Source organism: Dreissena polymorpha, chromosome 2 (genome assembly GCF_020536995.1).
Source record: "Dreissena polymorpha isolate Duluth1 chromosome 2, UMN_Dpol_1.0, whole genome shotgun sequence".
Classification (NCBI taxonomy): domain Eukaryota; kingdom Metazoa; phylum Mollusca; class Bivalvia; order Myida; family Dreissenidae; genus Dreissena; species Dreissena polymorpha.
Genome location: NC_068356.1, coordinates 43,630,175 through 43,655,033, shown reverse-complemented (window position 1 = coordinate 43,655,033; position 24,859 = coordinate 43,630,175). Strand labels below are relative to the sequence as shown.

At 36.5% G+C, this 24,859-nt stretch overlaps 1 protein-coding gene and 2 long non-coding RNA genes across 3 annotated transcripts in view; all 3 read left to right on the top strand.

Annotated features, from left to right (window-relative positions):
* Nucleotides 1–19,529, top strand: part of LOC127866825 (programmed cell death protein 4-like) — a 29,251-nt gene extending 9,722 nt beyond the window's left edge. Inside the window, exons 2-9 of the mRNA XM_052407660.1 lie at nt 1,734–1,837; nt 3,348–3,461; nt 8,424–8,645; nt 12,391–12,603; nt 12,973–13,080; nt 14,133–14,243; nt 15,354–15,493; nt 17,478–19,529. Coding sequence (XP_052263620.1) covers nt 1,734–1,837; nt 3,348–3,461; nt 8,424–8,645; nt 12,391–12,603; nt 12,973–13,080; nt 14,133–14,243; nt 15,354–15,493; nt 17,478–17,538 — 1,073 coding nt within the window. The 3' untranslated portion in view covers nt 17,539–19,529. The remainder of the gene's footprint in view (nt 1–1,733; nt 1,838–3,347; nt 3,462–8,423; nt 8,646–12,390; nt 12,604–12,972; nt 13,081–14,132; nt 14,244–15,353; nt 15,494–17,477) is intronic.
* Nucleotides 5,127–5,997, top strand: LOC127866836 (uncharacterized). The gene is made up of 2 exons (XR_008043127.1): nt 5,127–5,324; nt 5,858–5,997. It is a non-coding gene; the product is annotated as an uncharacterized LOC127866836 (long non-coding RNA).
* LOC127866832 (uncharacterized) lies at nt 8,924–10,513 on the top strand. Its single transcript, XR_008043123.1, has 2 exons — nt 8,924–9,862; nt 10,019–10,513. It is a non-coding gene; the product is annotated as an uncharacterized LOC127866832 (long non-coding RNA).
* Nucleotides 19,530–24,859: the final 5,330 nt, after the last annotated feature.

The window sequence follows — 24,859 nt, the reverse complement described above, 5'->3', positions numbered from 1 at the left end:
TGGTAGCTGGCCAATCAACAATGAGCTCGCTTACAAATGAAATGACGTTGTGGAATGAAACGTGAAAACGGGAGGAGCTATCAGATAATATTGGGTTATTCAAGCGCAGACACTGTATACTTTGAATACACAGTTAATATCGTCGTCTGTCTTCAAAAAGCGACTGGATGCTAAGTCGTATAAAGAGATTAGCAAATGAAAAAAAAAAAAAATGACAATACCCGTAGATAAATATTTCTTAGCAGACCACTATTTATCTTTCTACCGCATATTTACCATATCTGAAGTAAAGAGTGGTAATTATATATTAGTTTTATGATGCTGATAGAGTCTATTACACCTGTCTGCCGATTGCCGAATTAAATTGAAAGGTGATAATTAATTAATTTGTTTTTTACTCCCAAACTAGCCTTAATGACAGCAGCGTATTTTAATTAAAGAGATCATGAAAAACACAAGCGGTTTAATTGTATTTTAAGTTATACTAAAGTATCGAGTTTGTAACACTTCGGAAAGATAATTCATCTAGACAACTATAAAAACGGAAGTAACCATTTTGTCTTCTTATTACTTTATTATTATTATAATTATTATCGTCCCCAGTATTGTCAAATTGAATAAAATGTGAAAACAAAAAAACAGCGTCTCTGCTCTTTCTTTTGTAATTATGACTGATGACCCGGATGTCAGCAAGGGGCCTGTGTGTTATCGGTAACAAATTTAATGGTAATATAAACAATAGACAGAGATATTTATTATGCAACTGTCATAACAACAGCTCTATAACACATCCCGATCAATATACCAGGGTATTACTGTGAAACAGATAGTTGACAACACCAAATTGATTGCTATTTTTACAACACAAAAATATATTGACACATTTTTTCGGAAATGGCCGATTTCGGACAGTGATTTTGTTAGTGCGTATTTTACTTGGATTTTCAATTTTTACTGATAAATTATGACCAAACTAGGGGGTGCGTATTATGCACGAGGGCGTATTATATTCGTGGATTTACGGTAATGATGTATTTTTAAATGTAAAACATTGTGAACGAAATAATGATACAAATAAACTCGATTAAAGGTATTCTCTGGTGTTTGGTTAAAGAAGAACAAGGTCCGGTAAAATCTTGTGAGGCTCTGTAAATTTTAAAAGTTATAGGACCTCATGTCCTGTAAGATTTTTTGTCTTTCGCATGGGTTGATAGAGTTAAATTAAGTTTTTCCCATATGGCGCAAACAAATTCCCAATCCCAAAATTGTATTTTTCCCCAAAATGGTGAGGAAAAGGCCTGGCTTATTGAAACTTTTGAGTCAATTGTCTTGGTAGACCTAGTTATTGGTGTCTTTGGCAAGAGTTATAAAGAAGGCTCTATCAGGGGGTTGAACTAATGACCTCGCAGGGGCTAGACAGACTCCTTATCCATTACACCACAGTGACCATGACCTTTATTTTGTGGCTTTAGACACAAATTCCCAATCCCAAAATTGTATTTTTCACCAAAATGGTGAGGAAAAGGCCTGGCTTATTGAAACTTTTGAGTCAATTGTCTTGGTAGACCTAGTTATTGGTGTCTTTGGCAAGAGTTATAAAGAAGGCTCTATCAGGGGGTTGAACTAATGACCTCGCAGGCGCTAGACAGACTCCTTATCCATTACACCACAGTGACCATGACCTTTATTTTGTGGCTTTAGACACATTGACACTTTTCTTCTATTGTTGCCAGGGGGTGCTGGAGGAAAGGGAACCTGGGGAGCCCCTGGAGATGAATTGTTAGTAGACAGCAGCTGTAGGGACGCCAACGACCCTAACTATGATTCGGACACTCAGGTAAGTGTTGGCCGGCATGTCATGTGAAATGAACAAATAAATGACCATTGCTCTGGGAAAACGGGTTTTAATGCATGTGCGTAAAGTGTTGACCTGAATAAGCCTGTGCAGTTTGAAGGCTTATTAGGGGCGACACTTCCCTTTTATAGACTTGTTATAAGGAATACTCTTCTAAACCAAGATACAGTCTTAGCAGAAACTGGTGTCCCTGATTAGCCTGTGCAGTCCACACAGGCTTAATGCACATGCATTGAATTCAATTGTCCCAGAACATGGCTAAAATGTTTTATTGAAATCTAAAGCAATTAAGTCCTTATGGAACTTGTGTAATGTAATTTAATGCATTTGACAGTTCCTGAAAGAATCCTGCCTTTCTAAATATTTGAGCAATACATTTGATTTGGAATCTGTTCAGTGACAACCTTTTGTAGGTCGTTGTAAATGCATTATATCTAGTAGCTACATTTTTGGACTCACAGTTTTATCAAATATGGGGCATTACTAAGCCCCAAATAAGCTGCATATCTGCTTATTTCACCCAATTCACAATTCAGGGCTTCCCCTGGCTCAAAAATTTCTTTAGCTAATTTTGCCTTGTTTTGGCAAAATTCTTCCATTTTGGCTATTTTTAAGTTTTAATGAAGAAAAAGTTGTAGCCAAATATAATTTTCTTTAGCCAAACTGGTCAATTTGTAGCCATTGGCTAATTTGGCGAATGGCAGAGTAAGCCCTGCAATTGAATGACCTTAATGTGTGGATGGTGTTAAAAAAAAGGAATTGTGGCTAAAATGTGTTTTGGCAGAAGGTATTTTGGCAGAATTAATTTATGTTCCTTTGGCTTCTTGTAGAATATAGAGTTCAACTGTCTTAGTCCAAGTGTGACTGTGATACATTTCTACCTATTTTCACGTGATAATCATTACTTATTGAAACTTAAAAGCAATAACATTTAGGAACAGTATTTGAGTTGGGTATTTTCGTGCTATTTTTACGATGACAGGTATTGAATAATCAGACACCAAATGCACAATGCACTGGAAAAGTAGGAAATTATTTCCTTGATTACAACAATTTGAGCCTCGCTTTGTGGAAACCGGGTTAAATGCATGTGGGTGCACAGGCCAATAAAGAAACCACTTTCCTTGTGTTATGGATTTTTTTTGTTTAAAGGAAGTCTCTTCTAAACCAAAATCCAGTCTTGGCTGGAAGTGTTGTACCTGATTGCTCACGCTTATGTGGGATCATTATTCACACACATGCTTTGAACTCAGTTTTCCTAGAGCGAGGCTCATTTCAATTGTTTCTTGTTCTGAGAAAATTGGGCTTAATACATGTGCGTAAAGTGTCGTCCCAGATTAGCCTGTGCAGTCCGCACAGGCTAATCAGAGACGACACTTTCCGCTTTCATGGTCCCTCCTTGCCGAAAATCAAGTTTAGGCGGAAAGACACTTTACACACATGCATTATGCCCAGTTTTCTCAGAACGCGACTCAATTGTTTAAACTTCTAGGGTGACTATGCACTTGAAAAGATTGAGCCATTGGTGACAGTGGAGGAGTTTGACAAGATTGTGCAACCAATCATTCTGGAGTACTTCAACCACAGCATAACCAAGGAAGTAGAGGTAACTAAAGAAGTTGATATAACTGAGGAAGTAGACATAACTAAGGAAGTGGTGGTAACTTCGGAAGTAGAGGTAACTAAGGAAGTAGACATTACTAAGGAAGTATTGGTAACTGGTATTGGTCTGTTTAAAAACATGGCTGCCAGGGCTTGCCAAAGAAGTCAGAAGGGTAACAGGGTGTTCATTGTTCGAATTATTCCAGAAATCCGAAATAGAATCAAGATAGTCGATTTTGACACAAATGTAAAACTGATGATTATTTTAAGTGGGGGTAGGGGTGTATCTGTTCAGTGCGCGATCAATAGAGAACGAATATTTTTTTTTTTTATTATTTCTGATTGTTAGCCAATAGCACTGACATGAAAGGTAACCGACCAAAAATCTTCGCTTCTTTCCCAAAATCTAATGAGTAAACAAGACATTGCAAATGTCTGCCATCTCGACATAAATTAATTGATCAATTAGCAAAGTAAAGCATTTTAATTACATATTATAAACCAAACTACATATTGATTACATATTTGTCAGATAACTGGTTAACCAGGTTTTCCGAAGGAAAAAACTGGTTATTAGATTGGCGAATGCGGGCGGGCTGGCTGGCTGGCGGGCTGGCTGGCGGGCTGGCGGAATAAGCTTGTCCGGGCCATAACTATGTCGTTCATTGTCAGATTTTAAAATCATTTGGCACATTTGTTCACCATCATTGGACGGTGTGTCGCGCGAAATAATTACGTCGATATCTCCAAGGTCAAGGTCACACTTTGAGTTCAAAGGTCAAAAATGGCCATAAATGAGCTTGTCCGAGCCATAACTATGTCGTTCATCGTCAGATTTTAAAATCATTTGGCACATTTGTTCACCATCATTGGACGGTGTGTCGCGCGAAATAATTACGTCGATATCTCCAAGGTCAAGGTCACACTTTGAGTTCAAAGGTCAAAAATGGCCATAAATGAGCTTGTCCTGGCCATAACTATGTCATTCATTGTGAGATTTTAAAATCATTTGGCACATTTGTTCACCATCATGGGACGGTGTGTCCCACGAAAGAATCACGTCAATATCTCCAATGTCAAGGTCGCCACGACTAAAAATAGATTTAAAAAAAAAAAAAACTTACAAAGGGGGTTAATTTTTTTTGGTCATTTCAAAAGTTCAGTTTGAGTTTTCTCCCTTTATCAGATTTTTTTTTCACAGGTTAATTTTTTTTTGTCATTTCAAAAGTTCAGTTTGAGTTTTCTCCCTTTATCAGATTTTTTTTTCACAATGAAAACCTGGTTTTGTGACAATTTTGTCCCTTGTTTTCATTTTATGCAGTCAAACGATATGCACATTTCATTTCATGTGCAAAACAAATGCATCGTTTTGGACTGTCATTTATAGGATACAGTATTTTTTGTCTATTTGGATTTATGTTTGATGTTCTTTTCTTTTTTAGCTCCACTGGCCAGAGGCCAGCGGGGCTTATGTCATGGTCCTGTGTCCGTCGTGCGTGCGTGCGTCTGTCGGTGTGTTAACTTTTTCTTTAAACATCTTCTTCTCCTAAACTACTGGTCCAATTCTGATGAAATTTCTCAGGAATGTTCCGGGAGTGAACTTCTTCCAAATTTTTTCAAATTATGCTCTTGGGGTCAAATTTGACCCTGCCCTGGGGGGGTCAAAAATTGAAAATTTGCTTATATAAGGCCTATTTTGTGAAAACTTTGGAAATCTTCTTGTCCATAACCATAGGGCCTAGGGCTACCAAATTTGGTATGTAGTGACATCTTATAGTCCTCTACCAAGTTTCTTCAAATTATGCCCCCGGGGTCAAATTTGACCCTGCCCTGGGGGGTCAAAAAATTGAAAATTTGCTTATATAAGGTCTATTTTGTGAAAACTTTAAAAATCTTCTTGTCCATAACCATTGGGCCTAGGGCTACCAAATTTAGTATGTAGTGACATCTTATAGTCCTCTACCAAGTTTCTTCAAATTATGCCCCTGGGGTCAAATTTGACCCTGCCACGGGGGGTCAAAAATTGAAAATTTGCTTATATAAGGCCTATTTTGTGAAAACTTTAAAAATCTTCTTGTTCATAACCATTGGGCCTAGGGCTACAAAATTAGGTATGTAGTGACATCTTATAGTCCTCTACCAAGTTGCTTCAAATTATGCCCCTGGGGTCAAATTTGACCCTGCCCTGGGGGGTCAAAAAGTTGAAAATTTGGCTTATATAAGGCCTATTTTGTGAAACTTTAAAAATCTTCTCGTCCATAACCATTGGGCCTAGGGCTACCAAATTTAGTATGTAGTGACATCTTAAAGTCCTCAACCAAGTTGCCTCAAATTTTGCCCCTGGGGTCAAATTTGACCCTGCCCCTGGGGGTCAAAAAATTGAAAATTTGCTTATATAAGGCCTGTTTTGTGCAAACTTTAAAAATCTTCTTGTCCATAACCGTATGGCATAGGGCTACCAAATTTGGTATGTAATGACATCTAATAGTCCTCTACCAAGTTTGTTCAAATTAAGCCCCTGGGATCAAATTTGACCGTTCCCCAGGGGTCACAAAATTTAACATATGCTTCTATTGGGCCCATTTTGTGCAAACTTTAAAAATCTTTTTTCCATAACTATTGGGCCCATTTCTACCAAATTTGGTATGTAGTGACATCTAATAGGTCTCTACTTCGTTTGTTCAAATTATGCCCCTGGGGACAAATTTGACCCTGCCCCGGGGGTCACAAAAATGAACATATGCTTAAATAAGGCCTATTTTGTGCAAACTTTAAAAATCTTCTTGTTCATAATTATAGAGCCTAGGGCTACTAAATTTGGTATGTAGTGATATCTAATAGTCCTCTACCAAATTTGTTCATGACTCGCAGATGACCCCCTATTGATTTTCAGGTCACTAGGTAAAAGGTCAAGGTCACGGTGACCCAAATTGTAAAATGGTTTCCGGATGTTAACTCAAGAAGGCTTACACCTAGGATCATGAAACTAAATAGGTCGCAGATGACCCCCATTGATGTTCAGGTCACTAGGTCAAAGGTCAAGGTCACGGTGACTTTACACTGTAAAATGGTTTCCGGATGATAACTCAAGAAAGCTAATTCGCCTAGGATCATGAAACTTCATAGGTACATTGATCATGACTCGCAGATGACCCCTATTGATTTTTAGGTCACTTGGTCAAAGGTCAAGGTCACAGTGCCAAATAACGTATTCACACAATGGCTGCCACTACAAATGACAGCCCATATGGGGGGCATGCATGTTTTAAAAACAGCCATTGTTATATTTTGAGATGATTCTTTACAAAGAAAGATGCTACTATTGTATTTGTTATAAATGTGTGAAAGGCTCTTAAGAAGGAACCAGAGATTATTAACCCTTTACCAAACACTAACAGGATTTTACAGGTTTGTAGCTGACTACTTTATAAATAATTGTGATAAAAGGAGAAATTGCTCAAGATGAGCAATTTCTCCTTTTATCACAATTATTTTTTCCCTACCTGATCATTTCCTTCAGATTCCATTACAATTTAATTGTCGTCTGCAACCTCTTTCAAATTGGGAATGTCCAAAATGTGTCATTTGGTAAAGGGTTAAGGCATTTTGATTCATATGGGTCTTGTGAATCTGTTTCAAATCAAATGCGTAGATTTGATCTTCAGCATCTAAAAATACGTGAAATAGAAAGAACGACAATATCTTTTGGAGAGATAAATGTACCTACGTTATAAGCAAAGGACCTGTGCAACAATTCCCAGGCTTTTTAGTCTGTTTAGTTAACACGGTAGTAACTTTTTCCATATATAAAAATGCTCACCCTTCCAACTTTAAGCGCCCAGTGGGACGAGGGATAGAAAGAGAAAGTCACATGCTTGAGTACATTTCAACCCATGCGAATTGCACGTTTTTTTCGTATAAAAAAACAGTGGAGCGATACAGGGCCATCATGGCCCTCTTGTTTTTATGACTTAAACACATGTGTGATATGGATAGTCTGAATGATTTATAATAGTTCACATGTTTTTACCTGAAGTTGCGTCTATACAATTTTTATGCCCCCGGATCGAATGATCGGGGCTATATTGTTTCTGACCTGTCTGTCTGTCATTCTGTCCCAAAACATTAACCTTCGTTAAAGATTGGTCATAACTTTCTGAATATTGAAGATAGCAACTTGATATGTGGCATGCATGTGTATCTGATGAAGCTGCACATTTTGAGTGGTGAAAGGTCAAGGTCATCCTTCCAGGTAAAAAGTCAAGAAATACAATCCAAGGGAAGTAATAAGCTTTAAAAGGGAGATAATTTCTAAATCTGCCAAATGATATATTTAAATTTTATTTCAAAGCAGCACAATAGGGGGCATTGTGTTTCTGACAAACACATCTCTTGTTTCAGAAAGTAAATGCTTGAGGGGTAGGGGCGGTTCTGCCATAAATCCCTGTTGGGGACCTGCAGCCCAAAATCACAGCATAATTTTCTTAATTCCAAATTTGTGACAATAAACACCCGTGGGTGAAAAACAGCTTGGTTAGGAGTCTGAATTATATTATACAAATGTTTCAAAAGCAATTCAGATAGTACATTTTCTTAGGGTCTCAGATTAGGGCAAGATGAGAAATGTTGAAAACACTTTGATTCTCAATTCTAAAGTATTTGATAGAAAAAATACATAGACACTAATTTTCCAAGTTTAGTAAAAACTTTGTGATTAAGTCATTATTTCTAATTCAAAGGGACTCGGGGCCCCATTCCCAAATCGGTGAAAAAACACTGAAGGGGTAATATTCAGTTTTGAAGTTAGATACTGGTACACTTGCTGTTCTGCTGGGAATAGAACTGGACTTCATGTTCTGAAATGGTAGGGAAAACTCCAATCTTGGGGAAACATTTTGAAAGTGTATCAAACATACTAATTTTAAATGAACAAATCCTAACAAAAGAACAATCTGTAATTGTACAGGCAAGCTTAGAGGAAATCAACATCTCCAAGATGCGAAGTCGTGTACTAGAGTTGTCTATCAGCCTGGCCATGGACCGGAAGGCCAGTCACCGGGAGTTGACCTCCATCCTCATATCTGATCTCTATGGTAACGTGTTGGAGGCCAAGGACATTCAGACAGGCTTCGATAACTTGCTCAACGGCCTTGCCGACCTTGTGATAGACTCACCCGAAGCTCCAAAGGTATTCAACCCTTGACAGCTCAGATGCACACTTTGAACCATTTGTATTCCCCTAAGAAGATCCCACTAAAATTTAAAACCTACCTTACCAGATTAAAGTTTTAAAGGCTTCATTTCAAACCATTAGACATTGATGAGCAGCAAACAGCATAAAACCTGAACAGTCTTCGAGTCACTGGCAGGCTGTTCTGGTTTTATGCTGGTTGCATGTTGCATACTGCCATGGTCACAATTTGTTTTTGAGAAAAAAAAGGTTTGAAAAATGGACTAAAATTTCAATTTTTAGCTCATCTATTTTTTGAAAAAAAAATTATGAGCTATTGTCATCACCTTGGCGTCGGCGTCGGCGTCCGGTTAAGTTTTGCGTTTAGGTCCACTTTTCTCAGAAAGTATCAATGCTATTGCATTCAAACTTGGTACACTTACTTACTATCATGAGGGGACTGGGCAGGCAAAGTTAGATAACTCTGGCGTGCATTTTGACTGAATTATGTGCCCTTTTTATACTTAGAAAATTGAAAATTTTGGTTAAGTTTTGCGTTTAGGTCCACTTTTTTCAGAAAGTATCAATGCTATTGCATTCAAACTTGGTACACTTACTTACTATCATGAGGGGACTGGGCAGGCAAAGTTAGATAACTCTGGCATGCATTTTGACAGAATTATGTGCCCTTTTTATACTTAGAAAATTGAAAGTTTTGGTTAAGTTTTGTGTTTAGGTCCATTTTATTCCTTAAGTATCAAAGCTATTGCTTTCATACTTGCAACACTTACTAGCTATCATAAGGGGACTGTGCAGGTAAAGTAATGTAACTCTGACTGGCATTTTGACAGAATTATGTGCCCTTTTTATACGCCCGTATAAAATACGGGACGTATTATGTGAAACCCCTTGGCGGGCGGGCGGGCGGCGGGCGGGCGGGCGGCGGGCGGAAGGCATCACTTTGTCCGGACTCTAATTCAAATTGTATTCATCCGATCTTCACCAAACTTGGTCAGCAGTTGCATCTAGTTGATATCTAGGCCAAGTTCGAATATGGGTCATGCCGGGTCAAAAACTAGGTCATAGGGTCAATAAGTGCATTTTCAAAGGGGCCACTTTGTCCGGACTCTATTTCAAATTGTATTCATCCGATCTTCACCAAACTTGGTCAGCAGTTGCATCTAGTTGATATATAGGCCAAGTTCGAATATGGGTCATGCCGGGTCAAAAACTAGGTCATAGGGTCAATTAGTGCATTTTCAACGGCGCCACTTTGTCCGGACTCTAATTCAAATTGTATTCATCCGATCTTCACCAAACTTGGTCAGTAGTTGCATCTAGTTGATATCTAGGTCAAGTCCGAATATGGGTCATGCTGGGTCAAAAACTAGGTCAAAGGGTCAATTAGTGCATTTTACTTTGTCCGGACTCTAATTCAAATTGTATAAATCTTATCTTCACCAAACTTGGTCAGTAGTTGCATCTAGTTGATATCTAGGCCAAGTTCGAATATGGGTCATGCCAGGTAAAAAACTAGGTCATAGGGTCAATTAGTCCATTTTCAACAGCGCCACTTTGTCCGGACTCTTATTCAAATTGTATTCATCCGATCTTTACCAAACTTGGTCAGTAGTTGCATCTAGTTGATATCTAGGTCAAGTTCGAATATGGGTCATGTCGGGTCAAGAACTAGGTCATAGGGTCAATTAGTGCATTTTCAACGGCGCCACTTTGTCCAGACTCTAATTCAAATTGTATTCATCCGAAACTTTTAAACAACTTTTTATCCTGCGTCAAAGTGGTATGGGGGTATAAGTCACATTCAGTGACAAAGCTCTAGTTCAAGTTGATATCAATGCATATATATGAATATATCAGTTATATAAGTTGTTGTTGTTTTTTTTGCTTATTTCCAAAACAAATACATCAATCATCAGTGCATCATCTCCAATGGCACACGAATCGGGCGTATATTGCTCCGTCATGCGGCGCTCTTGTTATACTTAGAAAATTGAAAATTTGGTTAAGTTTTGTGTTTAGGTCCACTTTATTCCTACATTGCTTTCATACTTGCAACACTTATTAACTATCATAAGGGGACTGTGCAGGAAAAGTTATGTAACTCTGACTGGCATTTGGACGGAATTATGGGCCCTTTATACTTAGAGAATTTGGTTAAGTTTTGTGTTTTGGTCCACTTTACCCCTAAATTATCATAGATTTTGCTTTCATACTTGGAACACTCGCAAACTATCATAAGGGTACAGTAAAAGGACAAGTTGCATAACTCTGGATGTCATTTTTATGGAATTATGGCCCTTTTTTGACTTAGTAACTTTGAATATATGGTTAAATTTTGTGTTTCGTTCCACTTTACTTCTTAAGTATCAAGGCTATTGCTTTCAAACTTCAAATACTTTCATGCTATCATGAGGTTACTGTACCTTTCAAGTTGAATTTTACCTTGACCTTTGAATGACCTTGACTCTCAAGGTCAAATTATTAAACTTTGCTAAAATTGCCATAACTTCTTTATTTATGATTAGATTTGATTGATACTTTGACAAAACTACTCTTACCTGACATACCACAATAGACTCCACCCAAACCATCCCCCGTGCCCCCTCCCCCCCCCCCTCCGAATCCCCCCCTCCTATTATTATTATTTTTTTTTTTTTAAGGTCATCTCACAAATGACCACCACACCCTCACACTATACCCCCCCCCACCCCCCCATTTTTTTTTAAACGGTTAAAAAACACAACTATTTATTTTTATTATTTTATGTATGAAATACCCTACAACCATCGCACTCAAGAATCCCCCCCCACCCCCCCTCCCCCCACCCGAATCCCCCCCCTATTTTTTTTTTTAAGATCATCTCTTAAATTAACACCACACCCTCACACTATACCCCCCCCCCCCCCCCAACTCACCCCCCCCCCCCCAATTTTTTTTTGAAATACCGTCCAACCATCACACCAAAGAATCCCCCCTTCCCCCCCACCACCCCCCCCCCCCTCCCGGAATTTTTTTTTTTTTCGCATTTTTGGAAGATAATGTAATAAATTTCCACACCCCCACACTATACACCCCTCTTCACTCCACCCCTCCCTCCTTTGTGATTGAAAATGAGAGTTCCTTCACCTTTAAAAAGAAAATAGATGAGCGGTCTGCATCCGCAAGGCGGTGCTCTTGTTTAAAGTATTGCTGTGATACTGACAGGAACATTGTTTCTTAATCATACTTGTAAGTGCTTTGTGTCTAAATGTATTAATGGCCTTACAATTTGTATTTACTTAACAATAGCAATATACAGCCCTGTGTAATAAAAGTTTGCTTTTGTTAAACCTGTTAAGAGCTTTGGGACATAGTCATTAGTATTTGGAATTTGCATCTGTAGTAAACCTGTGTGTATGATTAATTAATCAAATGTATGACAAAATTCAAACTGTTCAGGATTTAATAAGGTTATTTTGTGTTTTCCTTGTTAACAATATATTTTATTAAAACAATAATTGTCACTAGCATCTGCACACATGTCTCCTCTTTGGGGCATAAGAAAATGTTTTAGCAGGCAGATAATTGCCAAAAGTTTGGTTTTTCCAGCTGCAGTCGGAACAGGCTTTTCAGGGACATTACTTTCCGTCTGAATTAGATTTTCATTTAGAAAACCTTAAAATAAAAAAATACTTAAAAGTATTAAGTGCTGTACCTGATAGGCGCAGGCTAAAGACGAAATAAATTTTGTGCTTTCTTGCAGTTACTGGGTATGTTCATGGCGCGGGCAGTGGCAGATGATTGCCTGCCCCCAAAGTACATCCAGAGCTACAAGGGGGCGGTGGACAACACTGCAACTCAGGAGGCTCTAGAGAAGGCAGAACTGCTGCTTAGTCAGAAACATGGCATTGTCAGGTTGGACAATATCTGGGGCACGGGTGGGGGCATTCGGCCTGTCAAGTACCTCGTGAAACAGGTGAGATGCTGATTTCATGCATGGCCTAATAATAACTTTGGATGGAATTGGTCATGAAATCATTTGGTCAGCAATTCTCCCTCTCCATTTGATTCAAGTAAGCATATTGTTAGTCACTGATAAAAATGTTAAATTAGAACTGGTTAATAGGCTTCCCCAGTAAGAATGTGAGTTTGTGAATTGACATACTTGACATAATTGAAATACTGAAGAGAAAATTCAAATTTTGCTCAGGGGTCCTGAAGCATTTCAGACCTCACACTCTGGCCTCTCTACTTATAGTCCTCACACCTTGGTCCCTCTGTTTACCTACGTCACACCTTGGTCCCTCTGTTTACCTACGTCACACCCTCCTCTACCTGTTTTCAGATGGTGTTACTGCTGAAGGAGTACTTGTCCTCTAGTGATGTGAAGGAAGCCACGCGTTGTCTCCAGGAGCTTGAAGTACCACATTTCCACCATGAACTAGTCTATGAGGTAATATAAACTTACCATGATGTTATACAGAAGGTTTCTGCAGAAATGTTGGTACCTGTCAAAATGAATGGGCTCCTCAAACCTTTGAATGCAAAGGTTAGTTTTTAGCTATTGTCATAAGTCAGTACCCAGTGTGTGTTTTTGGTTCAAATTTTGGATGGGAATTCATCCCCATTCCCAATTTCAACAAGTATATGTTTTTTCTGAAATGACTGCCTGAAAATTGCAATGGAATTTTAATAATTCAAACCTTATGAGATGAACCATAGCATATTTAATGTTAAAAACACTTGTATTTAAAATTGTAAAGCATTTTCTCTGAGCAAAATACAACAAAACAATTTCCAAAATTAAGTCAAAACAACTGGATATTTGCCAAACCAAAAGGCATGACCTTGTTCCCAAAATTGTTACACTGTGACATTTATTTGAATTTGTACACATATGTATATTTGACTATTTACACTGATGTATATTTGACTGTTTACACACTGATGTACATAGGACTGTTCACACGCTGATGTTTATTTGACTGTTTACACACTTATGTGTATTTGACTGTTTACACACAGATGTTTTTGATTGTTAAAACTTTGATGTATATTTCAATGTTTACACACTTATGTTTATTGTACAGTTTAAGCACTGATGTATGTTTGACTGTTTACACATTTATGTATATATTATTCTAATTCAGGGGGGATGTATATTTCATTGTTTATTCAGTGATGTATACTTGATTTTTTACACACTGATGTATATTTGAGTGTATACACACAGATAAACGGTCTACTTTTAACACGGTGATGTATTTTTGACTGTTTACACACTGATGGTTTTACTATTTAAACACTGATGTATTTTTGACTGTTTACACACTGATGGTTTTACTGGTTTCACACTGATGTATTTCTGACTGTTTACACACTGATGGTTTTGCTGGTTACACATTAATGTATTTCTGACTGTTTACACACCAATGGATTACTGTTCACACACTGATGTATGTCCGACTGTTAACACATTGCTGTATATATGACCGTATATTGCAGGCCACTGTGATGATACTGGAGGAAGGCAGTGAGAGATCAGCGGAGAGGATGGTGGCCCTCCTGAGGTCCCTGTATGAACACTGCATTATCACTCCGGAACAAATGACACAGGTAGGCAGACACACTCTTATACGCTTTCTTTAAAATTGTCTTCCTCCTTTCCCCCCCCCCCCCCAAAAAAAATAAACGAAACACTGAACACCACAGCTGCCCCTATAGACCCAACAAGATTCATCGACTGTTGGACTGACATCATAAAATCTCTTTTTGATGTCAAAGTATTATTTTCACATATTTAAGACCACAACCCTTGAAATGAAAGTAAATTTAAGTATAAATAAGAAACATATTTTATCTATGCCAATTAGAATATATCTGGTGGTTACAAGGTAGAAATCCATCTTTTGTGCTTTAAAACTTAAAAATAATCGCGTTAGTTGAAATGAACGTATACGTATAGAAATCCTACTTTCGGTTTTGAAATTTTTAAAATAATAAATTACTTGCTTACTAGGCTATAGATTTAATTTCATCTGTGCTAATTAGAATATATCTGGTGGTTTCAAGGTTGAAATCAGTCTTTTTTGCGCTTTAAAACTTAAAAATAATCGAGTTTGTTGAAATGGACATATACGTATAGGAATTCTACTTTCAGTTTTAAAATTAAAAAAAAAATATTTACTTGCTAACTATGCTATAGATTTAATGACAATTTTGCACACTTTCAAATTGCATTTATATGTTTTGATTAACATGTTCATTTCAAGGTGTGTGGCTTTAACGGCCTGAACATTGTTCACATTTAAGACACAAATGGATATAAATATGTGAGGAAGCACATTTAAGGCATACATGGGTATAAATATGTAAAGAAGATCAAAATGTATTAACTAGAAGTATGGTTTTTTCATATGACAGCTCAAATAAACCCAATTGTTAGTTTGTTATCATTGCCTTCAATTAATAACTTCACCAAAATTATTTTTATACAGTCAGCAGTATGTATGAGATTTTAAGCTTTACTTCATTAAACTGTACAATTTAGCTTTTGTAATATGCATATCAATCAAGAATTAAGTTAACAGATTACCTAAGGTGGTGTTTTGGTGTTAGAATTGAGCAAATGAATGCAAAATCCAAGTAAGTCCATTGAAAAGCTTGGGAAAACTAAAATGGTATGGTTTTTCATGCGACTGTTTAAGTGTGATGACTTTATCGCAGGGATTTAAGCGGGTCTATGAAAACATGCCCGATATCAGCCTAGACGTCCCGAACGCGTACACTCTACTGGAGCGGTTTGGTGAGATGTGTCACAAGAACAGTGTGATGACTGATGTGGCGTTCAAAGACCTGCCTTGCGGGTGAGTAGTGCACGTTGACTGGAATAGTTGTGGGAATTTACTGGAATAGTAGTGTGCATTGACTGGAATAGTTGTTGGAATCGACTGGAATAGTAGTGTGCATTGATTGGAAAAGTAGTAAGCATTGACTTGAATAGTAGTGTACATTGACTGGCATAATAGCGTGCATTGACTGGAATAGTAGTGTGTTTTGACTCACATAATAGTGTGCATTGACTGGAATAGTAGTGTTTATTGACTGGAATAGCTGTGTTCATTGACTGAAAAAGTTGTGGACATTGACTGGCATAATAGTGTGCATTGACTGGAATAGTTGTGTGCATAGACTGGCATAATAGTGTGCATTGACTGAAATAGTAGTGTTTATTGACTGGAATAGTAGTGTGCATTGACTGGAATAGTTGTGTGCATTAACTGAAATAGAATTGTGCATTGACTGGAATAGTAGTGTGCATTGGCTGGAATAGTAGTGTGCATTGACTGGCATAATAGTGTGCACTGACTGGAATAGTAGTGTGTTTTGACTGGCATATTAGTGTGCATTGGCTGGAATAGTAGTGTGCATTGACTGGAATTGTAGTGTGCATTTACTGGAATAGTATTGTGCATTGACTGGAATAGCAGTGTGCATTGACTGATATAGTAGTGAGTGTTGACTAGAATAGTACATTGACTGGAAAAAGGGGTCTTTAGATAGTGTGCATTGACTGAAATATTAGTGTGCATTGACTGGAATAGTAGTGGGCATTGACTGGAATAGTAGTGGGCATTGACTGGAATAGGAGATCTTGACATAGTGTGCATTGACTGGCATAGTAGTGGGCATTGACTAAAATAGTAGTGGGCATTGACTGGAATAGTAGTTGGCATTGACTAGAAAAGTAGTGTGCATTGACTGAAATAAAAGTGTGCATTGACTGGAATGAAAGTGTGCATTGACTGGAATAATGTGCATTGACTCGACTTGTAGTGAGCATTGACTGGAATAGTAGTGTGCATTGACTGGAATAATATTGTGCATTGATTGGAAGAGTAGTGTGCATTGACTGGAAGAGTAGTTGGCATTGACTGGAATGAAAGTGTGCATTGACTGGGATAATGTGCATTGACTCGACTTGTAGTGAGCATTGACTGGAATAGTAGTGTGCATTGACTGGAATAATATTGTGCATTGATTGGAAGAGTAGTGTGCATTGACTGGAAGAGTAGCGTGCATTGACTGGAAGAGTAGTTGGCATTGACTGGAATGGTAATGTGCATGGACTGGAATAGTAGTGTGCATTGGCTGGAATAGGGGGGCCATGACCCTGACCTTTGTGTACCTTGATTGGAATAGGCAGCCTTGAACTTGATGTAGTGTTCATTGAATGGAATGAAATGAATAAGAGGGCCTTGATTTTGACTTAGTGTAGATCGACTGGAATAGGGACCTCAACATAGTACACACATTGACTGAAATCGGGTGCCTTGACCTTGACCCAAGTTGAGAGGTTATTTGATCGGGATAAGCACTTTGAGACCTTGTCCTTAGTAACACTGTGTGACTTAGAACTCAGTAGAGCTGTGTAGTATTCATTCAGTTTTAAAATAAAACTATAAAGCATCAATATTTTGTTAACCCAATATAGAACAATTACAAAAGCTATACAAAAATATGCCATTCTTTAAATGGGAATACATTTTACTACCAGTGATCTGGACATAATTTGAGTCTTGCTTCAAGAAAATAGGGCTTTATGCATGTGCATAAAACGTCGTCACATATTAGCCTATGCAGTTTGCACAGTCTAATCAGGGGCGACACATTCCCGTTATTTTGGAATTTTTTGTTTAAACGAAGTCACTTACTAGCAAAATCCAGTTTAGGCAGAAAGTGTCGTCTCCAAGTGCAGACCTCACATGCTTACCCGGGACAACGTTACGCACATGCATTAAGCCCAATTTTCCCCAGAAAAGGCTCATCTGTTCTATTGTTTTTTTGCAGAGGAAGGAAGCGCTTTGTGTCAGAGGGAGATGGTGGGAGAATTAAACCAGCTGTTCTGTGATTGTCTGCCTTTACGTGATATTTAAAATGGCCAATATCTGCGTTTTTCAAGTTTCAAAATGGCCGACTTTGTTACATGACCAGTGTGAGAGTGTCATGTGACCTGACATGTGACTATTTTTAGCATCATGTAAACTTGTGACTTTTGGTGCAGGAAGTACCTGGAACAATTCTAGTTCTTGTGCAGTATTTCAATTCATTATTGTGTAAATAGCCTTTAAACGATGGTTTATGGATTTTTCCTTGCATTTTATTTTTTTCTAAACAACAGCTGCTTTGGTTATATAGGTATTTTATATTCTTTCCAGCAAAGGAATGGTAAACAATTGGTTTATTTATCTGTTAATGAATTGTGTCATTTGGTGTTAGTGATTTACAAATAAATCATCATTTGTTAATACTAAAATACTTTATGATTTGTCTTTGACATAGTATTAGGTTTGGAAATAGATTTTTGTCCCCTACCGGTTTCACCAGAGGGGACTTGTGGTTTGCGCTCTGTGTGTCTGTCAGTCTGTCTGTCAGTCCATCAGTCTGTCACACTTTTCTGGATCCTGCGATAACTTTAAAAGTTCTTCATATTTTTTTCATGAAACTTGAAACATGGATAGATGGCAATATGGACGTTATGCACATAATTTCATTTTGTTCCTACGTCAAAAATTCTGGTTGCTATGGCAACAAATAAAAAAATAAAATTCTGACAATGGTGGAGCCGGTAGGGGACATATATTGCTTGGCAATAGTGTTGTTTATTTTGTACAATTGTGCACTTTTTATGTTTGAATACTGTGATTTGTTTTTACTACTGGCAGGGGAAACGCTCTACACCATGCCACTGTTAATGTTTTCACCACTAAATGGCGTCAAGTACTAGAATGTAATCATGACATTTACTATATATTTACTATATAGTTTTTTTGTAATGAAATATCACATTCAGCAATAAAAGTGCTTTTGTTTTTTTTATAGGTGTTAATCTGTTAACGAATTTGATTCAATGATTTTAAATGTTTTAACACTGCCTTGGGTATGACATGTTTGTAAATGTTGGTTGTTACAGTGTGTTCATGTGTCAGGCATAACCATGCTTTAATTGAAAATTTGTCCAACAAAACCGATTTGTTTAGATTTATTTAATATTGAAATGGGGTTCCTTGAGCGTGCTTAACACACTTCTTCTTATAAATCACTTGGTAGATTTGGTATATTTTTAATCTTATAGTTAATGTAATTAATTCTTTAAGCACCCATTCCTCTGTTTAATAACCATTTTAATTATGACGTTGAGCTGTTAGCATATGTAAATGATGTAAGATTATTTTCAAGCTAAATGTAATTAGGAGACTTTTGTGTTATGCAAAAAAGCACAAATAACATAATGCTTTTATGAAGTTTCTGGCTATTTTTGTCTCTTTGCAGAAAGTTGCTAAAGCAAGCTAATGCGTGTAATGTAGAAATTATTGTGTCATTTAGCAGAAAGCATTTAACTTATTATTCTCACTTAAATACAACTTGATTTACTATTTCCTTAAGAATTTTTGTGACTATGAGTCCAGGCAATGTCCATGGTGCAAGTTATTATATAGGACTTGCAGCCCCAACAAGGTATTTTTCTTTGGTTATCAGTGTTTCTGATGGGTTGAAACAAATTTGAATGTGTCAGCAATGCATGGTAAAGAATGTACATCAGTGCCAATTTATATTTCTATACACAATTTTAAATATAAATTAAATTGTGTTGTCCCTTATTTTCACACCCATGGTGTATAATTAAGGTGTTGAGCAAGTTAAGTTGATTGATTCTGTAATTTAACCAAAACAGCTTCCAGTGATGTGATGAACATATTTTCATGTTTGTTAAATGAAATGTTGGCAGATTTCTGCCAGCTTGAAGTGTGTAGAGTCTTCTCTCTGGTTCCGTGTATTTGTGTTCATGAGTAATTACTATTTCTTGTCATTGAATCTTTGAATAAAATTACTTTATTGCAATTGTTCCTTTAAATTGTTCCACTTCGAAAATCAGTAAATGAATTTTAAAGATTTTTTTTATACATCAAACAATTTGATAAATAATTTGATTAACATTATTGACTGTACAAATTCCAGACAAGCGGAGAAGAGAAACATCAGAAACGTAATGAATGTTATAGCAAGACGTAAACTCAATGATACCAAATTAAAGTTTGAATTGTGTCCTATGTTAGCACTCAATATTGGTTCTTACACGTTTGCACAAGTTCAGCAAGTCCACATGAAGTACACTGCTAGTTATATGAATATAATATAAAACGTTTCCAATAGGAAATTAATATACTAGTATTCAACGTTATAGTATTTCAGTATAGTTGTTCATGCGTATAGGTCAGTGGCATGTTATTTCGGCAAGCATTATTTATACAGTATTATGTCCATCACCATTAAAAAGAATTATTTAAGTTTCGTGAAAACATTAGGCTCGATGATATGATATTTATGAAATTGTGTGTTTTACATATGTGATTTGTCTTACTTAACATCAAGAACTTTTCTTTTTATACCCCTGGATCAAATGATCGGGGTTATATTGTTTTTGGCCTGTGTGTCCGTCATAGTATGTGTGTGTCCCATCACTTTAACCTTGGTTATAACTTTTTCAATATTGAAGAAAGCAACTTGATATTTCGCATGCATGTGTATCTCATGGAGCTGCACATTTTGAGTGGTGAAAAGTCGAGGTCATCCATCAAGGTCAAAGGTCAAATATATGGCTTCAAAGCCCAGTAGGAAGCATTGTGTTTCACAAACACAGCTCTCGTTTAAACAAGTCAATGTCATAGTGGACTATAGATAATGGAAATCATTAACATGGGCCCTTAGGTGCTCTCCTCAAACCCGAAGGCACTCAATTATTCTGAGGTGGGCTTCAGAGAAAAAGTAATAATTAAATATAAATATTACATTTCTAGGCACATTATGTTAGCAAAGTTTGCAAACTACATAACTCCAGAAACCTTCGGGAGATAAATTTTAGTTGTTATCCAATACTTTTATAACAGACCAGCAACTTTAAAGAACAAATGATACAACCAGGATCAATACAAAGCATGTGCAGTGTAAACCGGTTTCAGGGCTAGCTGAAACATACGAATCCCAGAATTAATCACAAAGCAAACGCGTGTCTGAAACAATTTTAATCAAATTATCTGTGCAGACAGAATTAAAAACAAATAATGCCGAAACATGATGCGTTATCTATCTATAAAAGGGATTAAACTGTTAAATGAGCGGTGTTTCCATAGACATTTGCCAAAATTTATATCTTATATAATTTATGGGTGACAACTGTACTGGAACAACCCAGTAAGCTAGTAGGTGGTTGTCTCTCCTGCAAGAGGCTGTCGATACAGAGTTCAATAGGTCAAATATTTATTGATGAAATGTGGAGATTCTAACAACTTCTGACATACTATGTAGATTGGATGAAAGTTCATATAAGATTCAAATAAAATACTTCACGCTGTTTGACTCAGTTCATCACAATTTAATTTTCCAGAAATATAATCTTATAATCAGAAGTAATGGACATATTTGTTTGAGTAATTCTATATAATTAAGCAATTGGTTTGGTGTTCATTTTTCTGAACCCAAAACCTGTATCATTATCATCTCAGACAACTTCAGCATTACACTAACAATGTATTGTTTTGTTATCTTCAGAAAGCAGAAACTTCAACCTGTGCTCCACTAGAGTCAAACAAAAGCTAAACTAACACATGCCGTGGCAGTCATACCTTTAAAGAGACTATTCAATATCAATTGAGATATCATTAGATCAAATTTCAGAGCAAAATTCATGAATTTGTGTATTGGCAAAACATGTAACTTCAAAAGAGTTAACTAGGTTTCAATAAATCCGCAAAAAGATAACTTCACTGCTGCCCTGGCAACAAACTTTTTTTAATAGACTGGAACCAGGGATATCAATACATGTAGATTTTAATTAATGCTGAAATATGCTGTGTTTCTGATTGTATTCAGAGAGTTTAAAATCATTGAATGATGACATTTACCTTAAATACAGGCAATATATACAGTCTTCGTGTGTAAAAATATACATTATCATGAACAGTCTCTAATTGCATCAGATTAAGTTCACAACTTTGTATTGTTTCTTGGTTTCAATTAACAAGGGCGCAAACAAGCACGTTGAACGGCTAGCCTTTAATTGACGGGACTGGTAATTGAAGTTTAATTATCAGGTGAGTCCCAGCTTATCCATCGATATAAGTGTACGATAAAGTGTTTCCCTTAAGATAGAAATCTATGACATGAAAAATTATGTTTTTAGTAAACAAACAACAAAATGAGTTTGAGAGATAGCAAATATTGCATGCATCGCATCTATGATTGCACATAACTCGTTTGTAATGTATAGACATGGAATTATCTATGTCATCCTAATTAAAGTTAGTAATATGTATTACAAGAATGATATAAAGAATTTTCAATAACAACATTTAAATATATATAAAAATACGGTACGTTCAATACGTTATAGCGAGAAATTGTAATATTAAATATAAAAAGGCGATCGATAGAGGTTTGTCTTCTGCTTTACATTGCTTTATATTCTAGTCAATCAGTATCCCAACATATAAAAACAACGTTTCAAGATAAATACACGTGTAAAGTTTATGAAAATGTGTCCGACTGACGATCTTGCTTTCAATGCTGGCTTGTAAACACCAACACCGGCAAGACCAACAATTAACGTTGGAATATTGCCGAGAACACCAAAGTTATAACATGGTGTATATTGAACTTTAAATTAAAAATATAGCCCCTCCCCCCGATGAGACATTTCTAAGCAATTTTGGAAACAGTAAATGTGCAAAGCTAGAAAAATGCCTAATCACAAAATAAAACATGAGTGTCTTTTGTGTTCCCTTCAAACAATTGTGTTATATTAATTGCAATATGTGTTCATTAAATGCACAATAAATTACATTACACGGTAGAGAGACTGACGTATAGTCACCGCCATAAATCGTGCATTGTCACAGTTACGAAGTTTAAGTCAACAATTCAATAACATGACGCTTCAGATTGTGCAACAAAATGGACCGTGCTCTGTGAAAAGGGGGTTTAATGCATGTGCGTAAAGTGTCGTCCCAGATTAGCGTGTGCAGTCTGCACAGGCAAATCGGGGAAAACGCTTTCCGCCTAAACGTGATTTTTGCTAAGAAGAGACTTTCTTGAAACGAAAAATACCATTAAAGCGGAAAGTGTATCGTCCCTGATTTGCCTGTGCGGACTGCACAGGCTAATCTAAAACGACACTTGACGCACATGCATTAAACCCCCCTTTTCACAGAGCGAGGCTCAAGTGTAACTTTAAAGAACATGTGTTCGATAAGAATATGTAAATATGTATCTAATACGTGTACAACATGACATGCCAACCGCGTTCAAACAATACACATTCAATATGTATACTTGTCGCATGGCTTAAAGGGGCATTTTCACAGATTTTGGCATGTTTTGAAGTTTGTCATTAAATACTTTCTATTTATAAATGTAAACATTTGCTCCAAAAAGCTCCAGTACAAAATCAAGAATAAAATTAAAAAAAAAAAAGAAAAAAAGTAACCCTCAACAGGGCTCGAAGGACTGAACACTGGAGTCTGCAGAAAAAAAGTCTACCACTTAGATCTCTCGACCATCCTTCCGCATACAATGACAGACGTAGTTTATACTATATATAAGCAATCCTCGTACATGTAGTTTCACAAAATATAACGATTTATAATTTTCAGGTTTTTAATTCGTCAAAATATGCATATAATGGTTATATTAGAGCATGGTAAATGTTCAGTATTACTGTTTCCTCACAAATATCATAACTAAATCAAAAATTTGCGAATCTGAAAAAAACTTTTAAATTTCGTCAATTACCCAAAACGTGAAAAGGTCCCGTTAAACTTGATTGAAAGGTATTAAACTACAATGGATGTTCTATTTTCTGTTATATAATTACAGAATGTGAATCAGAACGCTCCTCAGAAGTTACATTTAGTATTCAGATGTAATCCGTTTCTTTGTTAGAGGTTGACCTCCTTTTGAAGACTGAGTGGAGAGACGTAAATTAGCGTAATCATTACTCTCTCGTTTTGGAAGGATACACAAAACATGCTGAAGTAATATTGTTAACAGCACTTGTTCACAGATGTAAACAAATGTCCTTTAATGAATTTCCGAAAAAATATTTGCCATAAGTTAAGATAATTGACATAACAAGTAAAAAGTTGAAATTTAAAAAATGGCTCACCCTGGCTAATTCGCTAGACACCACAAGCCATCGAGGCAGATGAGGACGTTTAAACAATATATCCGTAATAAACGTGTTTTTTTAATATTGATAAAAAGCATTACAAACGTTTTAATAATTTTTCCGATTCCGATTGAAAATATTTGCAAACCTGATTTGTTTTATAATGTTAAACACGTGCGCACTGATTTCATGTAGATGACCAAATTTACCAAAATGCATGACCAAAACGTATATATATATTATAACAGCACTATGCGTAGTAATGAACTGGGAAAGTACAAACTTTTTCAAACTTCCCGACTTAAATTTTAGCATTTTTTAAATCAGTTTGCTGATAAACTTTCGAAAAAACATAATTTTTGATAAGCAAATTTGGCAAAACGCTTAACTTATTTGAAAGTTGGGGACAAAACAACAGTTAAAATGCAAACTACATTGTATAATTTACAAGCTGTCGTCAATATGTTGTTATTCGGAGTTTTTGTTTTAAGTGATTATACTAATAATCTTTGTGTTAATTGTATAAAAAGTTTCAACAACAACAGCATTTAAATGCACATATTTTTTATTCAGGCAAATGTTGCGTGCACTATCTTGTACAATTTAATATATCTATAATAAACAAAATTTTATAGACTCTAGATAATTTAACAAAAGAAATAATTAACTAAAACATATCACAAACGTGAATAACACTAGTACATTTTCTTTCCAAAACGTTCCGTTCAAGCACATTTAGTTCAAGATTATCACTCGAGAAGGATGTTGTGGTCTTCATGAAGCTGTCCAATCTCTCGTCTGTTACGGGATCATCGTTTCTACATACTGCGGTGATGACATTTGCGCGTTCACCTGCATTCGAGCTATAGTCTTCGCAACCATCTCCGTCCATTCTTGGAAACGAGCAGTTGAATGAATAATCAAACTCATCGATAACACCCGTAGCTACGCGAGTCGGGAGTGAGAATCGAGTTGCCGGAAGTGAGAATCTTGAAGAGCACTTCCTTAG